Source organism: Sphaerodactylus townsendi, linkage group LG03, assembly GCF_021028975.2.
Source record: "Sphaerodactylus townsendi isolate TG3544 linkage group LG03, MPM_Stown_v2.3, whole genome shotgun sequence".
Lineage (NCBI taxonomy): Eukaryota > Metazoa > Chordata > Lepidosauria > Squamata > Sphaerodactylidae > Sphaerodactylus > Sphaerodactylus townsendi.
In genome coordinates, this window is record NC_059427.1 from 65,759,681 (window position 1) to 65,784,026 (window position 24,346).

The window sequence follows — 24,346 nt, forward strand, 5'->3', positions numbered from 1 at the left end:
GGCAGGCTCAGGAAACACTCATGCACTGATGATCTCTGCACCGTAAGAAACCTCTATATCACTAAACAATTCTCAGCACAGAAATACAATAACAGAAAATGAACTAGTCCAAGGAGATTTCCCCATCTTCTCTCTCACCAAGCCCAAACAATCACGAACCTTATCCTGGTTCATGCACTCTTTGGATAATGCAGAATAATGCATATTAATCATGCCAGAAAAAATACTTTATTTATCCATAGCTTCTGCATACAGGAATAAGTGGAGAGCCAGGGTATAACCCAAGAATTCTGGGCACCTTAACAAGCACAGAGGCTTGAAGGGAAAATTAATCCTACTAGTCCACAAAGCATTAAAACTCTGCTTGCTTGAACAGTGGTTCACACCATGTCTTAATAAACCTGGTGAAACTACGGCATTAACATTATTAGCCCTAAAGTTATCAAACAGTATTATGAGCTCAACTTAATGACACTTCCTGTTGTCCCAGACTATTTATTGTAAGCTTCTTCTTTCTACAAGAGGCAACTGGGATGGGAGTGGTTAAATAACTGAAAATTCTGCATTCAAATATTAATGGGGAAAAAAACTAAGGTAACTTTAACAACATGACAGGATACACAATGGACAAAGATCTTACGGAAGAAACAGTAGCCAGAAGGAATACAACCTGTACCAGTTGAAAAACAGGAAGAATGCTGCTTGAAAGGTAGGTAAAACTGCCAAGATTAAATCCGCAATACTGTGTTGGTCCAAAGGTTATTTTTTAATATCTAATAGTAAAAAAATATGAGTGCCCTCTGGTTCTACTTATAAAAACAACAAAAGTTAATCAGAAAGAGGATTACAGACAGAATCTTTAGTAAGTCAGTTTCTGAGAATTTTCCATTTGAAAGGCTCCTTTATTGCTCAGAGTTGCCCACTGAAATACTTTAAGGTGTCCAGATGATACCACAGAATATCTATGTAATCTCCTGGGAGATCAAAATCCTCGGTGGCATCCGCACGGATCCCATTATGCAGACACAAACTCCTTTACATAAGGACACAAGAGTTACATGTGTAACTATGGCACTTCAACCTAAAAAATGAGCAATATGGATACTGATGAGGCTTCAGGCTGGTGAGAGCATGCAGCAAGATTCAACAAGGAGTTTACAGGAACCAGTAACATTCAGTCACTAGCAAAGAGAATTGATGTATCAATAAGTTTCATTTGTAGCAACATTTGATCAATATATGTTAGAGTACCACTGCCAATGAGGTCAGCTCGAATGAATTCTGCTGTTTGAGATGGTAGCAAAATCTGAACCCTTGTTTTCCAACCAAACAGTGCAGGGCCAACTGAAGAATTCCTTTTGAAGGCCAGGTCTATCGTATGATACAGAGATGTGCTGAAGAAATGCATTCACTCAGAGAAATGCAATGTCAACACTTTTGTAGTATCTCTACAAGCACACTGCTGTCCACGAAGTGTAAAGTGTCCACGAAGTGTAAAAAATGTCCAGAGAACATGATGAATCCAGAACTAGTCTTCCACTGTTGGTAACCAAAAAGCCTGAAAGAAGAAACAAGGGTAAGCATGAAACGAGCATTGTCCACTATCTGCAGGTTCAGACACTGAGTGGGAGGGTGGCAGTGCCTTCTACAGTAGCAGTCAATGTAAAACAATCTCTTTTCCAAATCAGCTCAACATTGTTTCCATAGATAAGAATTAAAGCACACAAGAACATGGAAGACTCAGATTAGATTGAAAAAAGGACTCACAACCAGGAGAAGCAGATTTCCTTGCTTGCTCTTTTATTAGTTTGATTTGCTGCTGTTTTCTAAATTACTGTATGCACTATTTTATTCATTTTAACTGCTGCTGTTTTGGTGTTGCCATAGCTTTTATGAACTGATTTTATTGCTTTTACTATGTTATGTCCACCTTGTGTTTTGCCTAGATTTCAATTGACAAGGGGGGAGATGTTTGTTCAGGGAGAGGTGGGCCTAAAACTGATACAAACCGAAACTATGGCCGTTTCTGCACATACAAAAAGATCGTTGTGAAGTCATCAGTAATAGCAGCGCATCCCCAGCGAAGCGTTTGCATGGCCAAGCAAAGCTGCGTGAGAAAACGGCCCCGCAGAACTGCAGCGATTCACACGGAAGCAGCGTCTTGCTGCGCCCCTTCGCGGCTGTGCACTGCCGAAGCTGCGTCGGCTAAACGTCACTGGCATTCAGCAGCGCGATTGGCCGAGGCGCCTGCCCTGATGCCTCGTCCACCCCCCTATCTGTTCGTTTGACCAGTGCCACCAGAGACTGTGCGGGCAGCTGCCATCTGCATAGGCGATATGGATCTGGGAGAGGTGCTTGAGCAGGCAGTGATCGAAGCATAAGCATAAGCATTTTATTGTCATTGTGCACGCACAACGAAATTTATAGCAGCATTCCTCGATGCACACAATTTCAGACTCATACATCATGCTCATACAATTTCATACAATACATCATATTCATACAATTTCAGACTCATACCCCATCCTCACCTTCCCCTCCCTCCACCCATCCCTACACAGCCCCAAACACATCAACACGAAGCCGTGGAGTTTAGCATAGCCACAGCTCTAGAGTAGAAGCTGTCTCTAAGCCTCTTTGTCCTAGATTTGAAGGCATGTGGTTGCACATCTGTGGGTGTGCGTGACTCTTAAACGCCACACAGGCGGCCTCGAAGCGGAGCGCTTTGAAACTGCCGCTGCTGACCTCACCACCATGGCCGCCAAAATGGTTCTCCCTCCCCAACATGGCCGCCGCCAGTGGGGGCTGGCGTTCGGCAGTCGCCATTTTTGGCACCGACTCCGTGATGGCAATTCGCATGACTGCGGCCTCGGAGCGCCGTATTTGAAAAACCTCAGTTCCTGAGCAACTTTTGAATACTGCGGCTTCGCGCCGGTTGATCGTTTTCGCGACGGCGCGGCTGTGCACCTCTGCCGCTGCGCATGTGAACCCTTTCGCTGTGACGCTCTTTTTGCCATTTCCATGACATCGTAGTTTGTCCGTGCGGAAACGGCCTATGTGACAGGTTAAAATCAGTGCAATTAATTACTAAGAAAAGGCCAGCTGAATCCTGCACTAGATGTAGCTTCTGAGTCATCTTCAAGGGCAGCCCCACGTAGATCACATTATAAGGATTAAGCCCAAAGTTAAAAATTTGAATCAGTATGTAAAATTCGTTGTTCAAAAAGGAAAAGAGCCTGCACACAAAATGCTGATAGAAAATAAGCACTTGTAGTAATAATGCCAACCTGCTTTTCAAGCAGCAGCACAAAAACCTCATAACAGCATCATACTGTCTTGTGACTCCTAACATCTATTTCCTCACCTACCACAGACAGCTTGATCAAGTGGAAAACCTGACTTAGTTCAGGCACTATTATGCCATACAAATGGGCCAATTTAGGTGTACTGATTTATACCAACTAGATTCAAGTCCAGTAATACCTTGGAGAGTCAAAGCTCCTTCCATCAGAACTGAAAATCTTGTTGATCTCTAAAGTGATAATCTAACTTTTTTAGATTTTATACCCAAATCTAACTATTTTAATGCATACCAACATGGCAACTCTGAAACTATCTCCATGATTTATACCAAAGCAATTAAAAACCAGGGATTAACTAAATTCACTGTTTTAAGTCACATCTCACATTTGTACTTCTAGTCATACCAATGGGTCAATAAGCATTAAAAGGGGCTGCTTTATAACGAAATTGAGCATTTATACTACTGGCTGATGCAGCTTACACATGCCCTTTGAAATGCATTATTCTGAGCACTCTCCCTGCCTCCTGTCATGTGACCGAGAAACCTGCCAGCTCTCAGCTCCAGAGGGGTGGAAAGAGAGTGCTCTAAACTCTCTGAAACTTCTGGAAGCCTTCTGGTCAGTTCTCTGAGCCTGCACAGTCCTATGCGGAACTGCACTGAAGTCATGGCAATGGAATATAAGCTCTGAGCTCAAAATACAAGAACTTGTTCCAAATGCTCTTTCTTCACTTACCAAACAGGCCTTTTAACTCAATGGGCAGAAGAGCAATGATCATGTTATCTATGAGCACTGAAGTGTTTTTTATTAAATTCAGATGTTGTTTCACATCAGTTTATTTTAAATAAACTTTGCAAGTCTGGTTTAATATTCTGTTTTACATTTTGTTTTCTTTCACATGGGTAAAAACCAGAAAGCTTTTTTCTTAATGCTAGGAAGTCACCAACATCTTACTTTTGAGTGTATATGGAGAGTTTCCCTGATGTTTTAACTTATTTATTTATTCTTTTGATTTATTGGCCGCCCTCCTCTGAAGGTGTCCTGTCCATCTGCGAAGTTACAAGGGTCATTCTTGCGTCCTGTCCATCTGCGAAGTTACAAGGGTCATTCTAGATCAGGGGTAGGGAACCTGCGGCTCTCCAGATGTTCAGGAACTACAATTCCCATCAGCCCCTACCAGCATGGCCAATTGTGGCCACCATGCTGACAAAAGAACTGATGGGGTATGGATTCAGACTGGTATCCTGAAATTCTACCCTATTCTAGATGTTATAGTTTCATTTTCTAAAAAGAGCATTTGTGAATTACTGTAGATCATGGTCTCTTGCCCTCTTTGCAACAAGAGTACGCCTCTGTGATGGAATAATACTGTAAAACTAGCAGAGTCACACCTACATAGTAAAAAAGGGGCTTTGATCAAATGGTCTTTGATCCGCCAGGATGGGGAAACCAAAAGGCCATAGGAATGTACCCAGGACAGGAAGATGCCCAAATAAGGCACTTCAAAGGTTGGGGACCACATAGCAAAGCTGGAAAGTTTTCTTGGAGAGTAAGAGAACAAAGCCTAGGTGACTATCATGGGCTAAGCTAAGAAAAGCACCTCTTGGCTGGACGTCCTGAGAGATCCATAAGAATTTATTCAGCTGAGCAAATCTCTGTAACCAAAGTTTGTTTATTTCTTTGATTTCTGTTTTTCAATAAAAATCGCTGAGTACTCAGCTGGTTGGAGTTATTGGAGAAAAGGACCCAGAATTTACTGAAACAGGCTTGGCTCTCCCAGGCTTGGTTTCATGATAGCCTCCTACGAAGGATCTGATTTAACCCAGAATCTGACAGAAGCATAGGTTTCTTACCATGTTGGAACATGCACTGGCAAAGGTCATAAATTTGGGGTTAAACTGTAAGCAGGTAATGGGACCTGTGTGTTTTCCATCCAGCACTGCCACCTTCATTCCACCCTCTCCATTCCAGACATGAATCTTCCCATCCTCAGACCCTGCAGAATGGATTATCCAGAGTCAATGTCAAACACCAAACAGATCACACCAAATCAGCAGGACAGACTCTAGAACAGGGGTAGGGAACCTGCGGCTCTCCAGATGTTCAGGAACTACAATTCCCATCAGCCCCTACCAGCATAGCCAATTGGCCATGCTGACAGAGGCTGATGGGAATTGTAGTTCCTGAACATCTGGAGAGCCGCAGGTTCCCTACCCCTGCTCTAGAAGGTCTACAAGGTCAAGTCCTGTTTTCTGTAGAAACTATTTCACATGTGAGAAGTGGCTGTGGACCTGGTAGTCCCAAGAGCTGTAAGAGGAAATTCAGTTTTCTTACCAATCATTACAAATTGAGAATCTGGAGTGAATGAAGCCTCTAATGTGACAGCTTTACTGTTGTTGTATCCCTGCAAAAAAGAACAAGATTAAAGGCTAGAGTGGTGTGATTTGCCTCTAACTGCCGGGATTAAAAAGGAGCATTCTAAAGATATGAGAACAAAGTGTGAACACTTCAAATGGAGCTTCAAGTTTATTAAAGCAAATTGATGTGCTAATCCTAATTGGTTATCAAAAGCAGTCCTGGTAAGTATATATTCAGACAGAATAAATGTGTACCCCTGGTCAGCTAATGGAATTGCTTAGTGTAACATATTTCACTCTAGTTTTGAGAGAAATGCAGTATGCAAAAAGAAAACTCAAGCGGCAGCAGGCTCACCGCAAATGTATGCAGCACAGCTCCTTTAAAGGCATCAATGAGTCGGATGAATCCTCCATTGGTTGATATAAGAAAGAGCTTGCCATCATTGCTGAATTTTAAACCAGTCCATTCACAGGTTCGATCATACTGCATCTTAAAGGTAGCAAATGGACCCTAAAAGGGGAATGAAAAACATTAGCCAAATAAGGACAAGCCACTCCAGGTCACTCTGCATAAAGAAGTCAGTGTGTACAAAATACCCATTCATATTTTGAAATAATCAGGTCCTTCCTGAGAAATTCAGTTGTGTAGGCCAAGTGTAGGTAAGAGGCAGGCATGTAAACTATGAATCTGGTGAAACCGTGAGTGTAGTGAGAACCTGATAGACAAAGGTGTCAGCTGAGGGGTTTCCATGTATAACAGAGACACGTGCTCGTGAAAGGAGTACTATATGAGAGCAAGAGGTGATTTTAATTAACTAAAGCATATGTGAGGGTCCTTTCCATAGTTGAACTGTCAGGAAAAGAACATACATACATAAATATGGGTTTAAATTTTTATCTAGGAGAAACAGTCTGCTGAAAGCAACATGCAAGTTTCATCAGTAGGATGAGGAAGTATCAGGAATTATTATGGAGTGTAGAACAGGACCTTAAAACTTTCTACATGAAGAAGATTCTGTTTCAAGTAGATTGTTCCATTATCACAAGAGACTGATTCGAAGACTCAGTGATCCTCTCATTAAGAAGAAGAAGAAGAGTTTGGATTTATATCCCCCCTTTCTCTCCTGCAGGAGACACAAAGGGGCTGACAATCTCCTTGCCCTTCCACCCTCACAACAAACACCCTGTGAGGTAGGTGGGGCTGAGAGAGCTCCAAGAAGCTGTGACTAGCCCGAGGTCACCCAGCTGGCGTGTGTGGGAGTGCACAGGCTAATCTGAATTCCCCAGATAAGCCTCCACAGCTCACGCGGCAGAGCTGGGAATCAAACCCAGTTTCTCCAGATTTGATACACGAGCTGTTAACCTCCTACGCCACTGCTGGTACAATTTCCTTTAAACTGGCCATTCAGTTCATGGAGTTTTTAAAAAAATTACAAGAAAGTCATAGAAAAACTCTCCTCAAGTAACTCTGGTGCTACCTGTGAGCACCTGACAACAGAAAATAGCTGGCCACTCACAGTGCAATCCTATGCAGAGTTACTCCAGTCTAAGCCCACTGAAATCAAGGGCTTAGACTAGAGTAAGTTTTCTCAGGATTGCCCCGTCAGTTTCTTTTGGAAGACATTATACAATTATAATGTTTTAATGACTCATTTCTATACCAAATAAATATAACCCAACATTAACAATGTTGTGAATGAGAGCAGGAAAATAATGTCATTTTAGGAAGTGATGACGTTTATGAGGCGGAACTGGTGAGATAAAAACAACTAGGCTGGGAAAATCTCCATCAGGTTCTGATCCATATTTTGCATCTTGAGTAGCACAAGCCCATTAGATAATACATTCTGGCAAAATCAAGGAACCAGGATCCCACAGCCCAGGTGGGCTGAGCTTTTCTGACACATCTGAGAAGAAATGAAAACAAGCTATCTTTTTGTGTGCGTGTGTGTACATGCACAGGTATGTATGGGGCCATCCTGCATGCATATACCCATTTGCTCTAGCCCAGAACCAGGGGATAAGAGAGGATGCCAGATAATTGTAACTAGAATTAAGTGGAGAATGAAGAGTTAATGCTGAGTGACAAATATATATATAGATTCCAAATATCATAAAAACCATCTACTTTGACTTGATTTTGTGTAACTTTAATTTGAAGTATAATACAATTATCGTAAGTGAGGTGATTAACATGGTCCATGTGCTTTTATGTAGCAATTTGCTCATTCTACAGTGTCATGCTATTGTGCTCACTAAACCAGTAAAGACCAGAGCCTGTGTGTCGGCTCATCTTTCCTTTTCAACTGTACACTTAATATAACCTGTGAATGTTTTGGCAACACTTAGGGTTTGGTTATAACATATGATCCACTAGTGGATGAGAAAGTGCCTGCTAGCTGATGGGCTCTTATTTTAGATTTACACACTACCTTTACAAAAAGCCTGCTCAAGGCACCTCAAAACATGCTAAAAATTATAAATTAGACTACAGTTAAAAATAATGAACTATTAAAACTAGCCATTAAACACCCAAAAGCCTAAAATGGCTCACAAAACAGTCTTCAAGCTGGAAGAAGACTGTAGAAACAATTAAGAAGCTCAATCTCCTTAGTCAAAAGCTTGGGTCAAAAGAAATGTTTTGGTGCCTTAAAAGACAGTACGACAGTCTCCCAGGCCATCATTGAAATAGCAGTCTTTATTGGTCACCACCTACAAACAGCACAGAATGCAGGACTTAGTCAGATCTTGATCTGATTCAGCAAAGCACTTGTTATGTTTTTAAGCAAGAATGAACGCCAGGATCAATCATTATAGGCCATTTATGCCCAAACTTTAAGAGATTCTGTCATTCACTTTATAAAAGTAACAAAGTATCTAGGTTGGGGTTTTTTTTGGGGGGGGGGGCGTTGTTTGTTCTAAGGGAGATCATGCAAGACTAAAGTCAGACGCACCTTACCACAAGTGTAATATTTTCCAATTTCTTATGGGATTCTACATAACCCAAATGCACCTGAGAATCACACACCTTGTCAAAAGAACGAAGATCATAGAGCTTCACCATTTCAGAATTGACACCAGCTGCAAAAATCAGCCCCTCTGGATCAAATGAGCACACAGGTTTCCCCTGAGGATGCATCAAACCCTAACATTTACCAAAAAAAGAGAGAGAATTATTCCACATTATTTTCTCCCAAAACTAAAAATGTTATTTTTATCTCTACTGTTTTACTGAGGCATGAGATATATGTAATTTATATGTGCTGCCACTGCCATCTTTCAGTGGCTCCAAGAACTACAATCTAGTTCACAGCATACCTCACTCTGATGAAAAGATATATCTTACCTGGCAATTAGGTGAACGAAGATCCCAAAGTCTTATAGTTTTATCAAGCGACCCAGAAATAAAGGTATCATCTACTGGAGACATGGACAGAGCAACAACTCTGAAAGAGTAATAACATACATTTCAAGAATATAAAATAAATATGCGCGCAACTGGAACAACAATATTTACCTTTCATTCCTTCATGTCCCAAAAAGGGTAAAAAAATATAGAGAACGAAGGGAAAGGGTGAACAAAACCTACTATGGCTGTTTTGTTAACCACTGCCTTCTTTATCTCCTCCTGCTTTTATGGTACGAATATTATGGCTATTAATCTTACCTTTTGTTATGCCCTGGGAAGTATCTGATGTATTTGTTGTCATGCAGCGAGAGGTATCTGATTGTATCTGCAAGAAAATATCAGTAAGGGTAACTATGTACTGTCATACAGCAACACTCATGTATCATTGGGTACTAAAGTATTGCTTACTGCAGAAATAATGACAGTGTTCTTAAACACTGTTTTCATGGCCATAAAAACTGAAGCCAAGAAGTATAATCCCTTGCAATAGTTTAAAAAAAATAGTACTTAACTGACCTCCAGTTAGTACCACATAAAGGAATGATTTAGGTTTCAAGTCTATATTTACTGGCTTAAAAACAATCATTTTTTTATTCCCAGTTCTGTTAAGGGGCCAGATTGAAGGAATATAGCTAGGTTAAGACTGTAGCAACACAGTGCACTTCCAGAAACAAAAACTTGTTATTGTGGAACACAGGGAGACTCAGACTCTGAATCAAACTGTCTTAGCCTCAGAGATGTAAAAATTCTTAAAATTTTGAAGCATGGAAAAAATGAAAATTTTGGGAAAACTGAAACATATGCAGCACTTTCCTGTCAAACCTACATTTATTTTACTGATTAAATCATGCATTTTAAGCCTAAAACGACTTAGCACATGAAATTATATTATTTGGCACATTTATGGAATTTAGCAGTATAAATTTATTTTAATAAAATGTCTTCACTTTCTATAAGAAAAAATCTAATACTTGAGACATAATTGCAAACTGCTGCACCTTATACTACCATAGCATGCATTTTAATTTCAGCCATCTGATAGGTAGCAAGAAGAAGAAAAGTTAGATTTATATCCCCCCTTTCTCTCCTGTAAGGAGACTCAAAGGGACTTACAAACTCCTTTCCCTTCCCCCCCTCACAACATCACTACACCACCAAAAAGCAAATGGAGAAGTGTATTATTTGGACAGAAACACTCTCATAGTCTCAGTAGGCAGAACTATCAGCATTTGAATATCAAGTTAAATTTCACAACACTAAAAACACAGAATTCTTTAAAATAAGGATTTAAACAATCCTAGTGCCAGCTTCCTATGGCATCTAGATATTTCACTGTGGTATCTAGAACTAGCAAATATATAATTAAAATGCAAAACTCTGAAGACTGGGAAAACATCTAACTACTAATTTTTTTCCCAGACTCTAAGAGCAAAATAAAATTTGTCATGTTCTATTTCAATAAAATTTACATTTAAAGAAACACAGTCCTGAACAATGTTGTATATATCTACAGTATACAAAAGAATAGTTGTCTAATGCTGTAGATTCTTATATATATATTGTTCCATACCAGTGGTGGGATTCAAATAATTTAACAACTGGTTGTTTACAAGCACAATGTTAACAACCGGTTCTGCCGAAGTGGTGCGAACCTGCTGAATCCCACCACTGTTCCATACTACACATCTTGAGTAAACCTTTTCATTTAATGCCAGCCAAATGTCCCAGTTTTTTTCCAACAGAAAAACAATTTGTGAGTGTAAAAAGGCCTGGTGAAAAAGGCGCCAGTTAGTAACGAAGTACTAGAAGATAAGGCTTGGCTCTTTTAGCATGGGAGTAAACTCTGTGTTGGGAGTCAGTTGGAGTTGGAGTTTCAATAGTGTTAACAACTTGTCTTCCACTTGACTATTATTTGCTCCATAGAGTTGAAGAGACCCCAAGGGCCATCAAGTCCAACCCCCTGCAAAACAGGAACACATAATCAAAGCACTCCACCCAGCCTCTGTTTTAAAAAAGGAGACTCCACCACTCTCTGAGGTAGTGCATTCCACAGTCAAACACCCTTAATGTCAGGAAGTTTTTTCTGATGTTTAGGTAGAATCTCTTTTCCTTCACCTTGAACTCATTACTCCTGGTTCCAGTTTCTGGAGCAGCAGAAAACAAGCTTGCTCCCGCACCAACATGACATCCCTTCAAATATCTAAAACATGGCTATCATGTCACCTCTTAACCTTCTCTTCACCAAACTAAACATACCCAACTTCCTAAGTCTCTCCTCGAAGGGAATGGATTCCAGACCTTTTACCATTTTGGTTGCCCTCCTCTGGACCCGTTCCAGCTTGTCAATGTCCTTCTTGAATTGTGGTGCCCAGAACTGTACACAATATTCCAGGTGAGGTCTAACCAATGCAGAATAGAGAGGTACAATTACATCCCTCGATCTAGACACTATACCCCTATTGATACAGCCCAGAATCGCATTGGTTTCTTGGCCACATCACATGCTGACTCATGTTCAGCTTGTGGTCTATTAACACTTCCAGATCCCTTTCGCATGTAATGTTGTCAAGCCAGGTGTCACCCATCCTATATCTGTGCATTTCATTTTTTTCTGCCTAAGTGTAGTATCTTACATTTATCTCTGTTGAAATTCATGATGTTTGTTTTGGCCCAGCTCTCTACTCTGTCCAGGTCATTTTGAATTCTGACTCTGTCCTCTGGGGTATTAGCTACCACTCCCAATTTTTTGTCATCTGCAAATTTGATTAGCATGCCCTCTGTTTCAGCATCCAAGCTGTTGATAAAAATATTGAATAGCACTGGGCCCAGTATGTTGTTTAATAGTTAAGAATAATCAAGAAAAGCAATAACTGTAAAAGTGAACTATATAGAGAATTTATACACAAACTGAATATACTGGGACCAATCAGGAAGCTTTTATTATAGCATGTTTATACTAGTATTTTGAACAGACCTAATTATAAGTGGAGAGCAAAACCTACAACAGCAGACATGTTAGACATGCCTTGTGGAATTAAGAATGTCAGCCAGCTCCACCCACAGTCAGGAGCCTGACTGAGCCCAACCGCTGCTCCCAAAGAGGTTTCCCGGCAGCATGGGGAGGCTCGCAAAGTGCAACAGCCTCACCACCACAAGAAGCCTCAATGTGGTCTACTCAGGCTGGGTTTAGTCCTGACTGTGGCCCAAATTGGCTCCTCCCCCAGGCTGGGATGCTGCTCCAGGGAGGGCAAATCTGTCAGCACTCCCAGAAGCGGATTCACACACACACACACCCCCACACACACTTTGGATAGTCTTTAGATGTTCACTTTTCAATGAGGAACTGCAAATAAGTTAATTGATTTGGTAGAGAAGGGTAATGAGAGTGCGAGAAACAGCCCAGTCCTTGGACCCAAGCAACCTTATGTTAAAAATGCACTGGTTAGAATGCAGAAGAACCAAAAACTTGTTTTCTACAACCCTTCCATTCTATAGAAACAATCTCTTCAAGCAGTGTTTTTCCAGTGAATCACTGATGATTATTCTTTACACAGTCATCAAATGGCTGGCAGGCACATTTTAAGAGCAATTTTGCTGCTAAATATGAATGGACCAGAGTGACATGTTGGTCTGAAAAGTCAATTATCTGCTTTGCAATACATGCCAATGCATCATCAATTCTTTACTCCAGAATGTTACTTAAAAGACATATTATTAGTTTCTCCAAGTAAAAACCATTACCTGGCACAATCTAATGCAGGTGGGAAGTTCCTCTTTTTAGCAGACAGAGCTCTGTCCCAGGCAAGGCAGTGGCCTGTACAGTTATCTCCTGTACCGGGTGGTATCATAGACCCTCAAACTGTACAAACTACTACCTCAGTCTGGAATCAGGCAGGCAGAATGAAGCTTCAAACACTTGTGGAATTCTTCACAGAGGCCACTGCCATCAGATTCAAACAGCAATTCAGAAGCACCAAATATTCATATGTATATACCAGCTGCTGCAAACTGAAAATTCATTTGGTCTCCTATTTTCCCATTGCTCTTTCAGAGAAAGTGTTCTACATTTACATTCATTGCACCCCACCTTCCTGGAGAAGCGCATGAGTTTGTGCTCCTCAAGGGATTCAAACTTACATGATGAAACTACCTCCAAGGGAGCATCTCAGGATTTTATGGCCACCATGAGGTTGTCTCAGAGCATTCTAGTCTCAACACATGTATCGGAACATATTCTTGATCTCGTTCCCTTTCTGCATTGGGGGAGATTTCTACTCTGCCTGTGTCACATAGTTAGGTGTAGACTGACACTCAGAAATTCTATGGGGAGGGGGCAGAGTAGATGGCCACTTCTAGAGGCTGATGGACTCCTGATGACTGTTACGGAGTTTCTGGTTGACAAGTTTGGTGGTCCTGTCAAAACTGTGGTCAATACACAGAATACCAAATTAACCTAGGTGGCTGACACTATCACTGCAAAACTCTACTTTTCTGAAGAATTTGGGAAGTTCCATAGAAAAGCTTGAAATGATGAAAGAGCTTGGTGAACAGCACAAATGCAGGAAAACTCCGTGTGAACTCAGCGAAACACAAGTGAGACCCAACACATTTCAGCATAGTATTTCACTTACATCTGTTGCAAATTTACAACAATTCAATCTCAACATGAAGTGATCACAGTTGCTTTGATAAATTTCAGTTGGTGAGACTCCACGAAGCAGACAAACTGCTCAGAAATGTGCAGTGAACCACATCTAGACATGACCTTACAATCCTTATAAGACTTACAATCTTGCTATAAGGGGTCGAGCAAAAGAAGTGGGTACAGAAATGTGAAATTGTGGAAGCCATGGATAAAAATGTCTCCCCTCCAGCAAGACCCCCTCCCCCCCCCCGAAAAAAATGGGGGGAAAATATATGTAATACTTTGTTTCCTAACGAACTGAAACTCCTTTTAGTGTTTTAACTATAAGAACTACTTTATATATAACTTAGTACGCATATAACATCACACTATTTGCAACATTTATGGAATTTAGAAACATGAATATCTTCATTTTCTGTAAGAAAATGCAATCTTTAAGAAAGAGTTGGAAATTGCTGCTACTATAGAACATGTGACATTAAGTGTTGCCATCTTGGAGGTAGGAAAAACTAAAAGTTAAAGACAAGGAACAAATTCTACAGTAAACAAAGTGGATTATTTGGACAAATACTGTTTCATGAGATGTTGATAGGTAGGACAACCAGCATGTTTAGCTAAACTTTCTAACATTGAAAACACTGAATTCTTTAATATGTATAATCATTAAACACAAAGCATATTATTTGCTGCCCAAACTATTTACATTTAAATAAAAAAATCTTGAAAATCTTGTATATGTCTACAGTATGAGGGATTTTTTCAATTCTCCATAAGTCCTCGTATGTTTTCATTTTGTACATTTGGAATAGTGGAATTCTTTGTAAAACAAGCTTTTCCTCACCTCCAGTTGTTTGGAAATATATGGTTGAGAACCTCCTGCTTAAAAAGGTGTCTGTAGATTCAATCAGTTTAAACAACTGCATAATGTCTACTTTCAAACAAAGGTGCTTGAGTGTGTAACAGTCACACAACAACATGCTGCCTTGAAAGAGAAAGACTACCCAGCCATATTTCAATTCAAATTAACTCCAGGTTTCAGGACCTGACCACCTAATTACAACCTCTGCCAAGACAGTAATGAGTGGTATCGTTATGAATTGGTTGGCTTTGTTGGGGATACCATGTTTCTGCTCCTACTTAATCGGTCTTTGCCAGAAAGTGGTGCTGGAATAGAGATGCCTGGCTCGTGACATTTGTGGGGCATTGTATGGAAGTTTGGCTGGTGGAAAACGCCCAACACCTCTGGCCTCTTGCCCTAGGCCTCCTCTCCAAGGAGACTGATAAGAGCTTGCTGGTCTGTGTGACTTTTCCCCTCTTCGTTTCTTCCTCCCCACCCGCTCTGCAGAAAATAGGACTTGCACCAGCCAGGGTCTGTAAACAGCTTTTGATGTTAATTTGCAGCAGTTTAAAACAACAAAGAATGAAGTCAAATAAAATCAATCCCTTTCAGTATACCGAGTAAACTTTCCTGAAAACTCCAGAAGGGTGGAAAAGCCTTCCTTACTACTGAAGCATCCACCAGCTTCCTTTCTCCCCCCCCCCCCTTTCTGACCTCCTCCCCATATATTTTCTTTGATTAACCATCATTAGCAGCTGCTCTACTATACTTGTTAACTGTTGCAGGTGTTGTTCAACTGGGTGGAGGCTCGTGAACTACAGGCATGGCTTCAACTGGTGATGTTCTTATTACATTAACAGTAGCTTTTCCACACAGGCATCCCCCAACCCCTGGTTTAACATTCATATAAAACTGCTGGAAGATACTTAGGATTTCAAGTGATGCTGATGCCAGTTTTCAGATGACACCCTACTCTACTCCCCTTAACATCTGCATCAGTTATGGAAGCCATGAACAAATGCTTGGAGAACATAATGGAATGGATGAGGGCCAATAAATAAAACTCAATCCAAGCAAGACTGAGGGACAAACTGCACACTACATCTGCCATGTGACAGTCATGGGAACTTGCAACCGTATCATGGCTGCAAGTCCTCCATAGGAACTCAATTTAGAAGCACCACAGATGCCCAAAGCTTGTTGGGACTGTGACATTGAAAAGGAAGCACTGATGCCTTCTTCCTTGTCAGGTTTCCCTGAAACAAAACAGTCCAGGAGGATACATGAACTGAATGTTTGCAAGCATAGTCTTCCAATGGCAACTAATACCTCTCCTGGTGCTGTTTCGGGTTAAGAAAATGGGGGGGGGGGGAGCAGCTCCTTCTCTCACTACACCACAGTCTCAACCAGAATTGTACCCCTACAGCACTTCTAACTTGAATTCCCTGGTTTCCTGCTGCAAATCCCTGTGCTGACGACATGGAATGTACAACAAGTACTTGGTCCTCCTCAGAGATTGCCCTGTAGTGCTAGCCACAGGGGGTTTTATGCTCTCTGAAATAACAGGCTTGAGGGAGAGGCAGCCCCTTAACCTGGGGCTAGGGTGGAACCTTAGGGTTTCTTCATGGCAAGTAACTCCTTTTCCAGCTTCAGCTTTTCTCATAGCGCCTCAGAGCAATCACTGTACTGTACCCAGAATTCCCTCTGAACTATTCTCTGATGACCCCCATTTAGCTCTCTGTACCTGATAACACATGTACCCTGCTCCCTATCTATCCTACAAGTCTCACTGTATCATTCTTTCTCTACTCCACAGATATTCCTCTCTATCACCAGCCTGTTTATATCTAGCAGTTACCTGCTTTCCTCTCCCCCCCACCCTTTCCACTGCATAACACATACTTTTTTTACTGTACCCCTTCCTTTTTTGTATTCCTATCTACAAATCTCAGGGGATTCCTTGCTACCTCCCTTTCCCCCCTGAACTACCACAGGCATCTTGGCACCCTGACCTCTAACCCACCCCATTCTGTGCCTCCATTTCTCTATCAATCCATTTACTTTTTATGCCATGTTTCTGCATATACACATCTGGACACATTCACCTTTAACTCTACTCCTTCTCATTAGTTATGGGGGTAGTAATACACAAAGCTTTCAGTCTCCAAGCAATTAAAAAAAAAGAATGATACCACTGGTCCTGCAGTATGGTGGGCTATCTGTAACAGTATGGAAAAGCGGCACTTCTGAGCTTAGGGAAAGGAAAAGCTTGGCAGATGAAGTGTTAGAAACACTTTTCCCCCCAAATTTCTGAGGGGTCTAGGTAGACATTAGAGGTTCTCCAAAATGTGAAAAGAGATATGAACAGTGGGTTTTTGGAACTCTCCTGGGGGGCAAAAGCAAAAGGGTCCACAATATTTCATATTGTGCATAATAATTTTTAAAATGGCATCTTTCAGAGTGCAGAAAAAATTTCAAGTTTAGGAGAAACATACAACTGTTCAGACCACTGATGAACTACGTGAAGCTCCCCTGTCCCCTTTGTCAGGCATAGCTTTTGTTGCAGTAGATATTAATTTTTATTATTTTACAGAACTAATGCCTCATCTTCATGCCCTCATAAGAGCCACAAAAGTGGCTAACTAATTAAAAATATGAAATAAAATCTCATCTTAAAAACCACCAAAAAACGGCATCATATTGTTTAAAACCAGAGCTAAAATGCATACAAAAGCAGAAAAACAATTAAAACATTGAAAAGGAGTTCTTCCTTGCTCTGTGACTTTTTTTCTGGCCCAAATAATTCAACTGAACTACTATCTGACCAAATGGGAAAATATCAAAATTGCCACTCCATGGCAATTCTGGGTGCAGGGATGCGCAAAGGCTATTCCATCCCCTTGCAACACAGTTCTGAATTGGACGTGTGCACAACTACTACTGAAGGACCAAAGGAGCTGATACCTGTTCATGGAGTTGACCATCTTTAGTTTGCCCCCTGCTCCCAAATGCAGTCTCAACACATTCTAATAAAACACATATTTTGCATTTGATGTGAGTAACTGGTCTGATAAAAGCTGCTACTTCAACACAGTTTGTGTCACTGGTTCTAATCAGTTTAGTAATAGTCCACTATAATATTTTGGAGCAGAAAAACCAAGGCTGCCACACTAAATGTATTCATTTGGAAGTCATATGGGACATTTTATTTTATTGATTGGGGACTAAGCCAGTGGCAAAGTTGACAGATAATTTCCATCTCCCTTAAAAGACAGTAAATCACTGATACACATATTTCACCCTGATACACTGCTAAGTATTTGTCAAGGAACTTCTTAGAAAGATGTGATTTAGAAATTAAACCCTAGCAGTCAGAAAACATTCATTCACCACCTAAAAGCTTCAGTGCACAAACTATTCATTCTAGTCAAGAGCAAACATTTTCCCCACACTTCCAATGCTATTATCTGACCCTGACAGAGGACAAGCAGAGATTAGTAATGATGAATATATCACTTACCATCTATTTTATTGGAACTGTACACTACAGTGTTGGCAGCATGTGTGTATCTGATGAGATCCACTCCATACTTTTTACTGTACAATGTTCTCTTTGGTCTGCCAAGAGGAAACACAAGAACAATTATATCATCTGTTCCAACACAAGAGTGCTGCCAATGCCAACCACATCAAAGTCTTTAAAAAAGAAATTGCATGCCATAAATCAAACAAAGCAGTTACCGTTGTATGAATGCCTTGATTTTAATTACCGCAAAAAATCAACGGTGAGTAGCCTAATAGACTAACAAATCTTTATTAAATTCAGGTTTAAGCAAATTTTTAAAAAGATGCAGGACTACCAATAGCCCCTAATGAACAAAACAAAAACCGACAAAGTCCAGAATTACACCAGAACAGGGGACTTTTCAGCCTGATAGGGGGAGGAAATCCCAACCCCCACACTGTCCCAATTTCTCGCCTCTTGATCAAAATGAGACTAGGAAGAAGGAAAAAAATGGTGACCAGGGTGGGAAGGAAGAGAGCCAGGCAACATATCCCACTAGGCAGTGAATGGGGGAGAGGTTCAAACTGTGGGGGAGGGAAAGGAAGCTCAGTGTAGAAAGCCAGTACTGTGCGTTTTCTTCTCCAAGCCTCATTAATCAGCTGATCAGGAAGTCTGGGTTGCTTCTTCAAAGGATCTGGACTCCTGGGGGACCCAGAGTGCAAGTGGGGTTCTTCACAGATCCGAAGATCTTACGAACACCCGTAACAGTTAGCGGGTCAAAATGATGCATAAATAGTCCACAAAATGTACTGAGCATTTTTTTTCAAGTTTCACCACTGTATTAGTCAGCATACACATCAGAATGCATTTAAAGAGATTTCGACAGAACAAATCAAGTGAACTTTTGGCAATTATTCTCATGCATTACTTCAATATTCTCAAGTGTAAGAATCTTTCCTGCAATGGAACAAACTGCAGAACATCTGAGCGCTTTAGAATTAGACTATGTCAAGAAATCTACCACTGCTGCCTGGGGAGCAGGAATCCATACATCTGCTTGTCAAGGCAGGAAGCTCAGCAGTCTTGAAAGGTCCCCGAGGCTACTGGCCTGCTCCAAAGCCCAACGGTGCTAATCCAGTCCTGTCAAAACCTAAAAATCCAGCATTCTGCATAATGGACTCAGCTGCAATGAACAAAATGGATCCTGCTCAGCAGAAAAGACCTGTATAACCTTTGCAGACTGCTGACTCCAAAACCTCAGTGCAACATGGAAAACATATGGCTCTCCTAGAAATGTGGGAGTGGGAAGGCTTGGGGCAACCACAAGAATGGACAACTACTGAAGTAAGCCTAGATCTGCGGACCGCATGCTATGAAATCTATATGCAAAATTTTCATTCTAAGCAAACAGACTTTAAGTAGTTTAGGTTATAGCAATCTACGATATCATGAGATAATGACCTCCACCGGTCTCTTTTGTAAACTGTATACGGCTGGCTCAAAACCTGGGTCCTCTATACTGAAACTTATCCTTCCAGACACCACATGCCACAAAACGTCTCTCAGCAGTCAGATTACATTATTTGAGCAATTAACACTAAAAATGGCATTTCATTCCCAAACACTTTGGAACCTCCCCAAAGTGTGGGGAACTTCTTGATAACTAAAAAAAGTGTTCAGTTTCAGTTATATTACACCTATAATGCAAGAATTGCTTTCCCCTTAGCCATTGTTCCTCTAACAAACAATCACAAGTCCAACAAGCCTGACTGAAAAAAGCCATATGCACACTGGAAATACTGAGTACCAACTCCACACTACTACACTGGCCTGATGAAGATACATAAGAACAGTGAACAAAAGTTTCAAAACTCTGACCCAGCAACAGGTGGAAAAAAGGGGGTCTCAGTTATGTTGTTCCATGCTTCATTCCGCAAGCTGCTGGAGCCAAACAATTTAATTAGTAAATTAGAGAACTACTACAATATCTGAAGAATTATAAAAGTGCAAAAATATTTATTATTCATGAATATACCTAGAGAGAACAAATCCGGCCTGAGAGAAGGCATTGATTTTTTTTTTTTGGGGGGGGGGGGGGGTAACATTAAAGCTAGTATATGCAAATCTAATTTGTCCAAGCACCAGAGTGCAAAATACACTAGAGCTGGTATACTGATCCATCAGAGAAGTAAGGAAGAAAACTTCACTGTTGCAGTACCTTATCTTTCTTCAGAAATGTTCCATTTCTAAATACTTGATATCCTATAATGTTAACAATAGATGGTTGCCATTATCAATACCATATCACACAAGTTAGGCATTTCAAAGTTGTAATTCATGTATTTCAGGTGGATATCCCTAGGAATTGTAAGAAAGTATATGTATGTTTAATGATCTTTAATGGGAGTGGGGAGGATAAAGCCACTAATGTTATAATCCAAGATAATAATCCATTTTTAAAACTCAAGTTATAAATTCATCTGATGGACTTTACAGGTCTAATTAATACCAAAATAAAAAATTATTTTATTAAATATAGACAATGTAAGGGAAGATTGACGCTATGTTGTCTTTACATTTTAAACACATGTGATCCAATTTCTTTCCCAAACAAGTACTTGTTGATACCTGGATATGAAGTTCACATGCGGTACTTTAAAATTGTTCACAAAATATAAATAAACCAGATCATGCTACATTTCAGGCAATGGATAATTTTCTGCAAAGTTCACTGGATATTTCCCCAAATATGGTTTTTCTAGAAAACCTCATTGTAGGCATGTATCATTTCGAGGAGAAAGGCGAGTGTCTGTGCTTCCATTTCTCCCTTTCCTGTGAAACAATGAAATTAACAAATTTGTTTTGGTAATTGGCATAATCATCAAATCTGTTAAAGCTTCAATTCTGTTCTCATGAATATAATGTTTTAAAGATGTCACTAGCACGTCACCAATCAAATAACATTTCACCGGTCAACGCCCAATCACAAAAGCCGCACTGTCACCCAGAAAGGTTTCCAGCGTGATAAAGACCACACCTGAAAGTGTGCATCCTGCAATGATCTCTGGGAGCCTTATGCACAACAGACAGGACAGCACATGAAATCAGCAAACAAACCAAACCAAAGGTATAGCATGATTATATCACCCCTTTCTATGTATACAGACCATGCATAACTCTTGCTCCCTGACAACTGGTGAGCACACGAGTGGAATACACACAAATTGTCTGCAAAGGCAACATGCCCTAAGCATGCAAAAGCAAAGTGCAAAAGAGTAAAAAATCCTTCTGGAAAACCATACAACAAAAATGCAAAAGAGGATTTGGGTGTGTTTTTTTAATATAGATAGGCGCACTACATATCAACACACAAGCAGTGTGATTTTCTGTTTACTGAAAAATAGTTTGCAGTGGGTTCAATGGCCCTGACTCCTAAATTAATGTGCCTAAATTAGTAATCTCAGTAAACTAGGCATTTAATAACAAATCAGCAGAAAGATATCACAGTTCAGGTGTGAACATGAAGACAACACATTCACCAGGATGTGGTAACCACTCAGTCTTGGTATTTTTTGTTTAATTACAAAAAATGGTTCAGAGAAAGTATTTGCTAGTTTCCATATTGCTGAAAAGATTAAAGAAGGGTGCATTAAAATAGAAATCTTCATTATATTTTGTTTTCTTCAACTCCAGTGACAGTTGCAACATATTGCATTTACAACAATTGTGACCAAGTTATTCCAGTTGTGTTTAATGCTAAAATATGATGCATATGCTTAAACGTGACTGAACAGTCCAAGAACAAATGCTTTCTAATCTAATTACTCCCCCCCCCCCCCGGACTATAATCACTTACTATATTTGAGAGGGATCCAATATGATGCCACCTTCTATCTCAGTGATTCTTAACAGGGGCATACAGCTCCAAAAGTAGCGACATACAAATCTGAGAGGGTCAGTCCAGCACCTCTGTGGGCAAATGCGGGGTAGGCAGTGGATTTAGGATTTTACACAGCTCTTTCTCCCTATTTGCAATGGCTTCCAGCAGCAAAGTATAGTCACTTTACACTGCACACAGTGTACAGATGATAAAATCTCAGATTTCTCCCTCAGATCCTTAAAAAAAATAGCACTCTGAAAATAAGAATGAAGCCTAATGTTACAGAGTCAGCTGATGGCCATTAAGCACAAAGGTCTCATTGAATGAATGCCTGAGATCAATCACTGTATTGTAAGCATATAACACAAATATAATATATATTGATCACTATAACATGTCCTTTTTTTACTTGTTATGAGCTGCTAAGTAGCATTTTAAAAACACAACAATAAACAAATGCCACCAAACACTAATTGGATGCATGTCTACTTCTAAGAATAGTCCAAACATGTTCCAGCTCTTGTACCCTTTCCGAACATCACACCTATTTCTCTAAGCCTTCACTTATGCTTACTTCTGAACCCCACTGTCTAAGACTCTCTCCATCTATCGTTACATATTTTTATTAAAATGATGACTAACGAAAGAAAAGTTCGTACCCACACAATACAGCCGGAGATGTCAAGTACTGCCAAGGCTTTCTAACACGCTTAAATGTGAAGGCAAATTTGGATCATCACTGTAATATATGCAATTTCAATACTTGCAATGCCCGGACAAAAAAATGTTCTCTCCTTTAAATGCATAACATGATTTTTAAAAACACCCCCGTTATGAGAAATAAATGGCACTCAATTCTCCATTCACCCCCATGCACCCCTCAGCTAAAGGCAGAGTCTCAACTAAAAAAGCTAAAGATTCCTCCACCTCATCTCTTGACAACCTTGACAACCTGCACAACCTTCCCCATCCACCTCGAAGAGAGATCGATTGATGCTCTTTAGAATCAGAGGGATGCACAGATTGGAGTGTTAGAGTGAAATCCGGGAGACCTAGATTCAGATTCCCACTCTGTTAGAGAATCTCATAGTGACCTTGGGCCTGTTTCTGTGCCTAACCTACCTCAATGCGGTTACAGGGAGAAGGCTACACTAGGCTACACTGTGAGGCTCCAGTGGGGAAGAAAAGCGGAGCAGGAATGCACATATTAACCCGGAGGACTACAATTTCACCCATAGCAAAGGTCCAGGTCCTTCCCGCCGAGGCTGCCCGTCTCCCTCCTACTTGCACTCACTTGCCCTCCTGGCAGTCGTAGAGCACGATGGAGTCATCGTCGCTGCTGGAGATGAGCGTCTCGCCGTTGGGACTGAAGTCGAAGCAGTTGATCTTGTCCGAGTTCTCGCGGAAGACCTTGGCCACGCGGAAGCTCCGCAGCACGTTGTCCGTCAGCTTCATGCCGCCGTCAGGGCAGGGAGAAACCGGCAACACCAGCAACGGCGAAGGAAACCCCGAGAACGCAGAGCCCGCAGACCGCCGGCAGGGACGAGAGTAGCGGAAACGGGCGGACGGGGTGTGCCCTCCAGCGGGCTCAATTCAAGCCGCGGAGAGGCGTCTCCTGTTCATTGTATCCGCCATCTTGCTTCTCCAGGGGCGCCCAGGGAGGGGGGGGGGGCCTCCGCCGCGCGGAATTGTGGGGCAAGAAAGGAAATTAGGGGAGGCAAGAGAAGCCGCCGAGTCGACCTGTGCGGAGCGATGCATGACGGGATAGGACGGGAGCGCGAGAATGGAGAGCAATGGCTTGTGGGATGTGGCGCGTAGGCTCTCTAGGCGGGGGCGTTCGCCCGCGCGCGTTCTCCAATTTCCGCGTCAGAGGACTGCAGAGCGGGAACGTTGCTCTGCGTAGAAGCGCCCAATGCCTGGAGGCTGCAGCTCTTCCCGCTCTGTCCCTTGTGCCTCCCCAGGGTGTAGTGAACGAATCGGAATCCGTGGAAGGTGATTTTCCAGTACATTCCGGGAGTGGTCCATCATGGTAGCGTGAATTGCAGATGTGATCGCTCTGGTTTAGGAATATGCCCTACTGAACTCAGCGCGGGGAGGAGGGGGATAAGAAAGTTGGGCTGAGAAGCAGGTTCGAGTGGACCAAACTGTAGCTATTACATTTTCTCTGACCATAGTGAACTTTACACATAACCATGTATGCTGCTGAAACTTGTTTGCCATTTCTGTCAAAACATAGTTGATGATTAACAGCTCGCTCAGATTTCCAAGTTCACAAGTAAACAAGCTGAAGCTTAGTTTACAGCTTTCAGGTAACTAAATTTGTGGATGACATGGAATTACTGAGATTGGTGAAAACCAAAGCAGAGGGTAAAATGCATCAAGAGTGTCTCTTGAAACTGGGAGAATAAAC

At 41.2% G+C, this 24,346-nt stretch overlaps 2 protein-coding genes across 6 annotated transcripts in view; one reads left to right on the forward strand and one right to left on the reverse strand.

The window, feature by feature from the left end:
• Positions 1-209: 209 nt before the first annotated feature.
• Positions 210-23,692, reverse strand: WDR82 (WD repeat domain 82). The gene is made up of 9 exons (XM_048491317.1): positions 23,231-23,692; positions 18,072-18,169; positions 9,327-9,393; positions 9,006-9,105; positions 8,688-8,804; positions 6,015-6,170; positions 5,637-5,706; positions 5,156-5,298; positions 210-1,558 (listed from the first exon to the last, which is right to left on the reverse strand). Exons 1-9 carry the CDS (start codon positions 23,389-23,391, stop codon positions 1,529-1,531), a joined length of 942 nt encoding a protein of 313 aa, XP_048347274.1. The 5' UTR covers positions 23,392-23,692; the 3' UTR covers positions 210-1,528.
• Positions 23,684-24,346, forward strand: part of GLYCTK (glycerate kinase) — a 39,362-nt gene continuing 38,699 nt past the window's right edge. For 3 of the 5 annotated variants that reach the window (XM_048491310.1, XM_048491314.1, XM_048491311.1), the window contains exon 1: positions 23,688-23,928. The gene's annotated coding sequence lies outside the window, so the exon portion shown is untranslated. Of the gene's footprint in view, positions 23,929-24,346 lie in introns of all 5 variants that reach the window. The other 2 variants (XM_048491313.1, XM_048491312.1) reach the window with 2 other exon arrangements.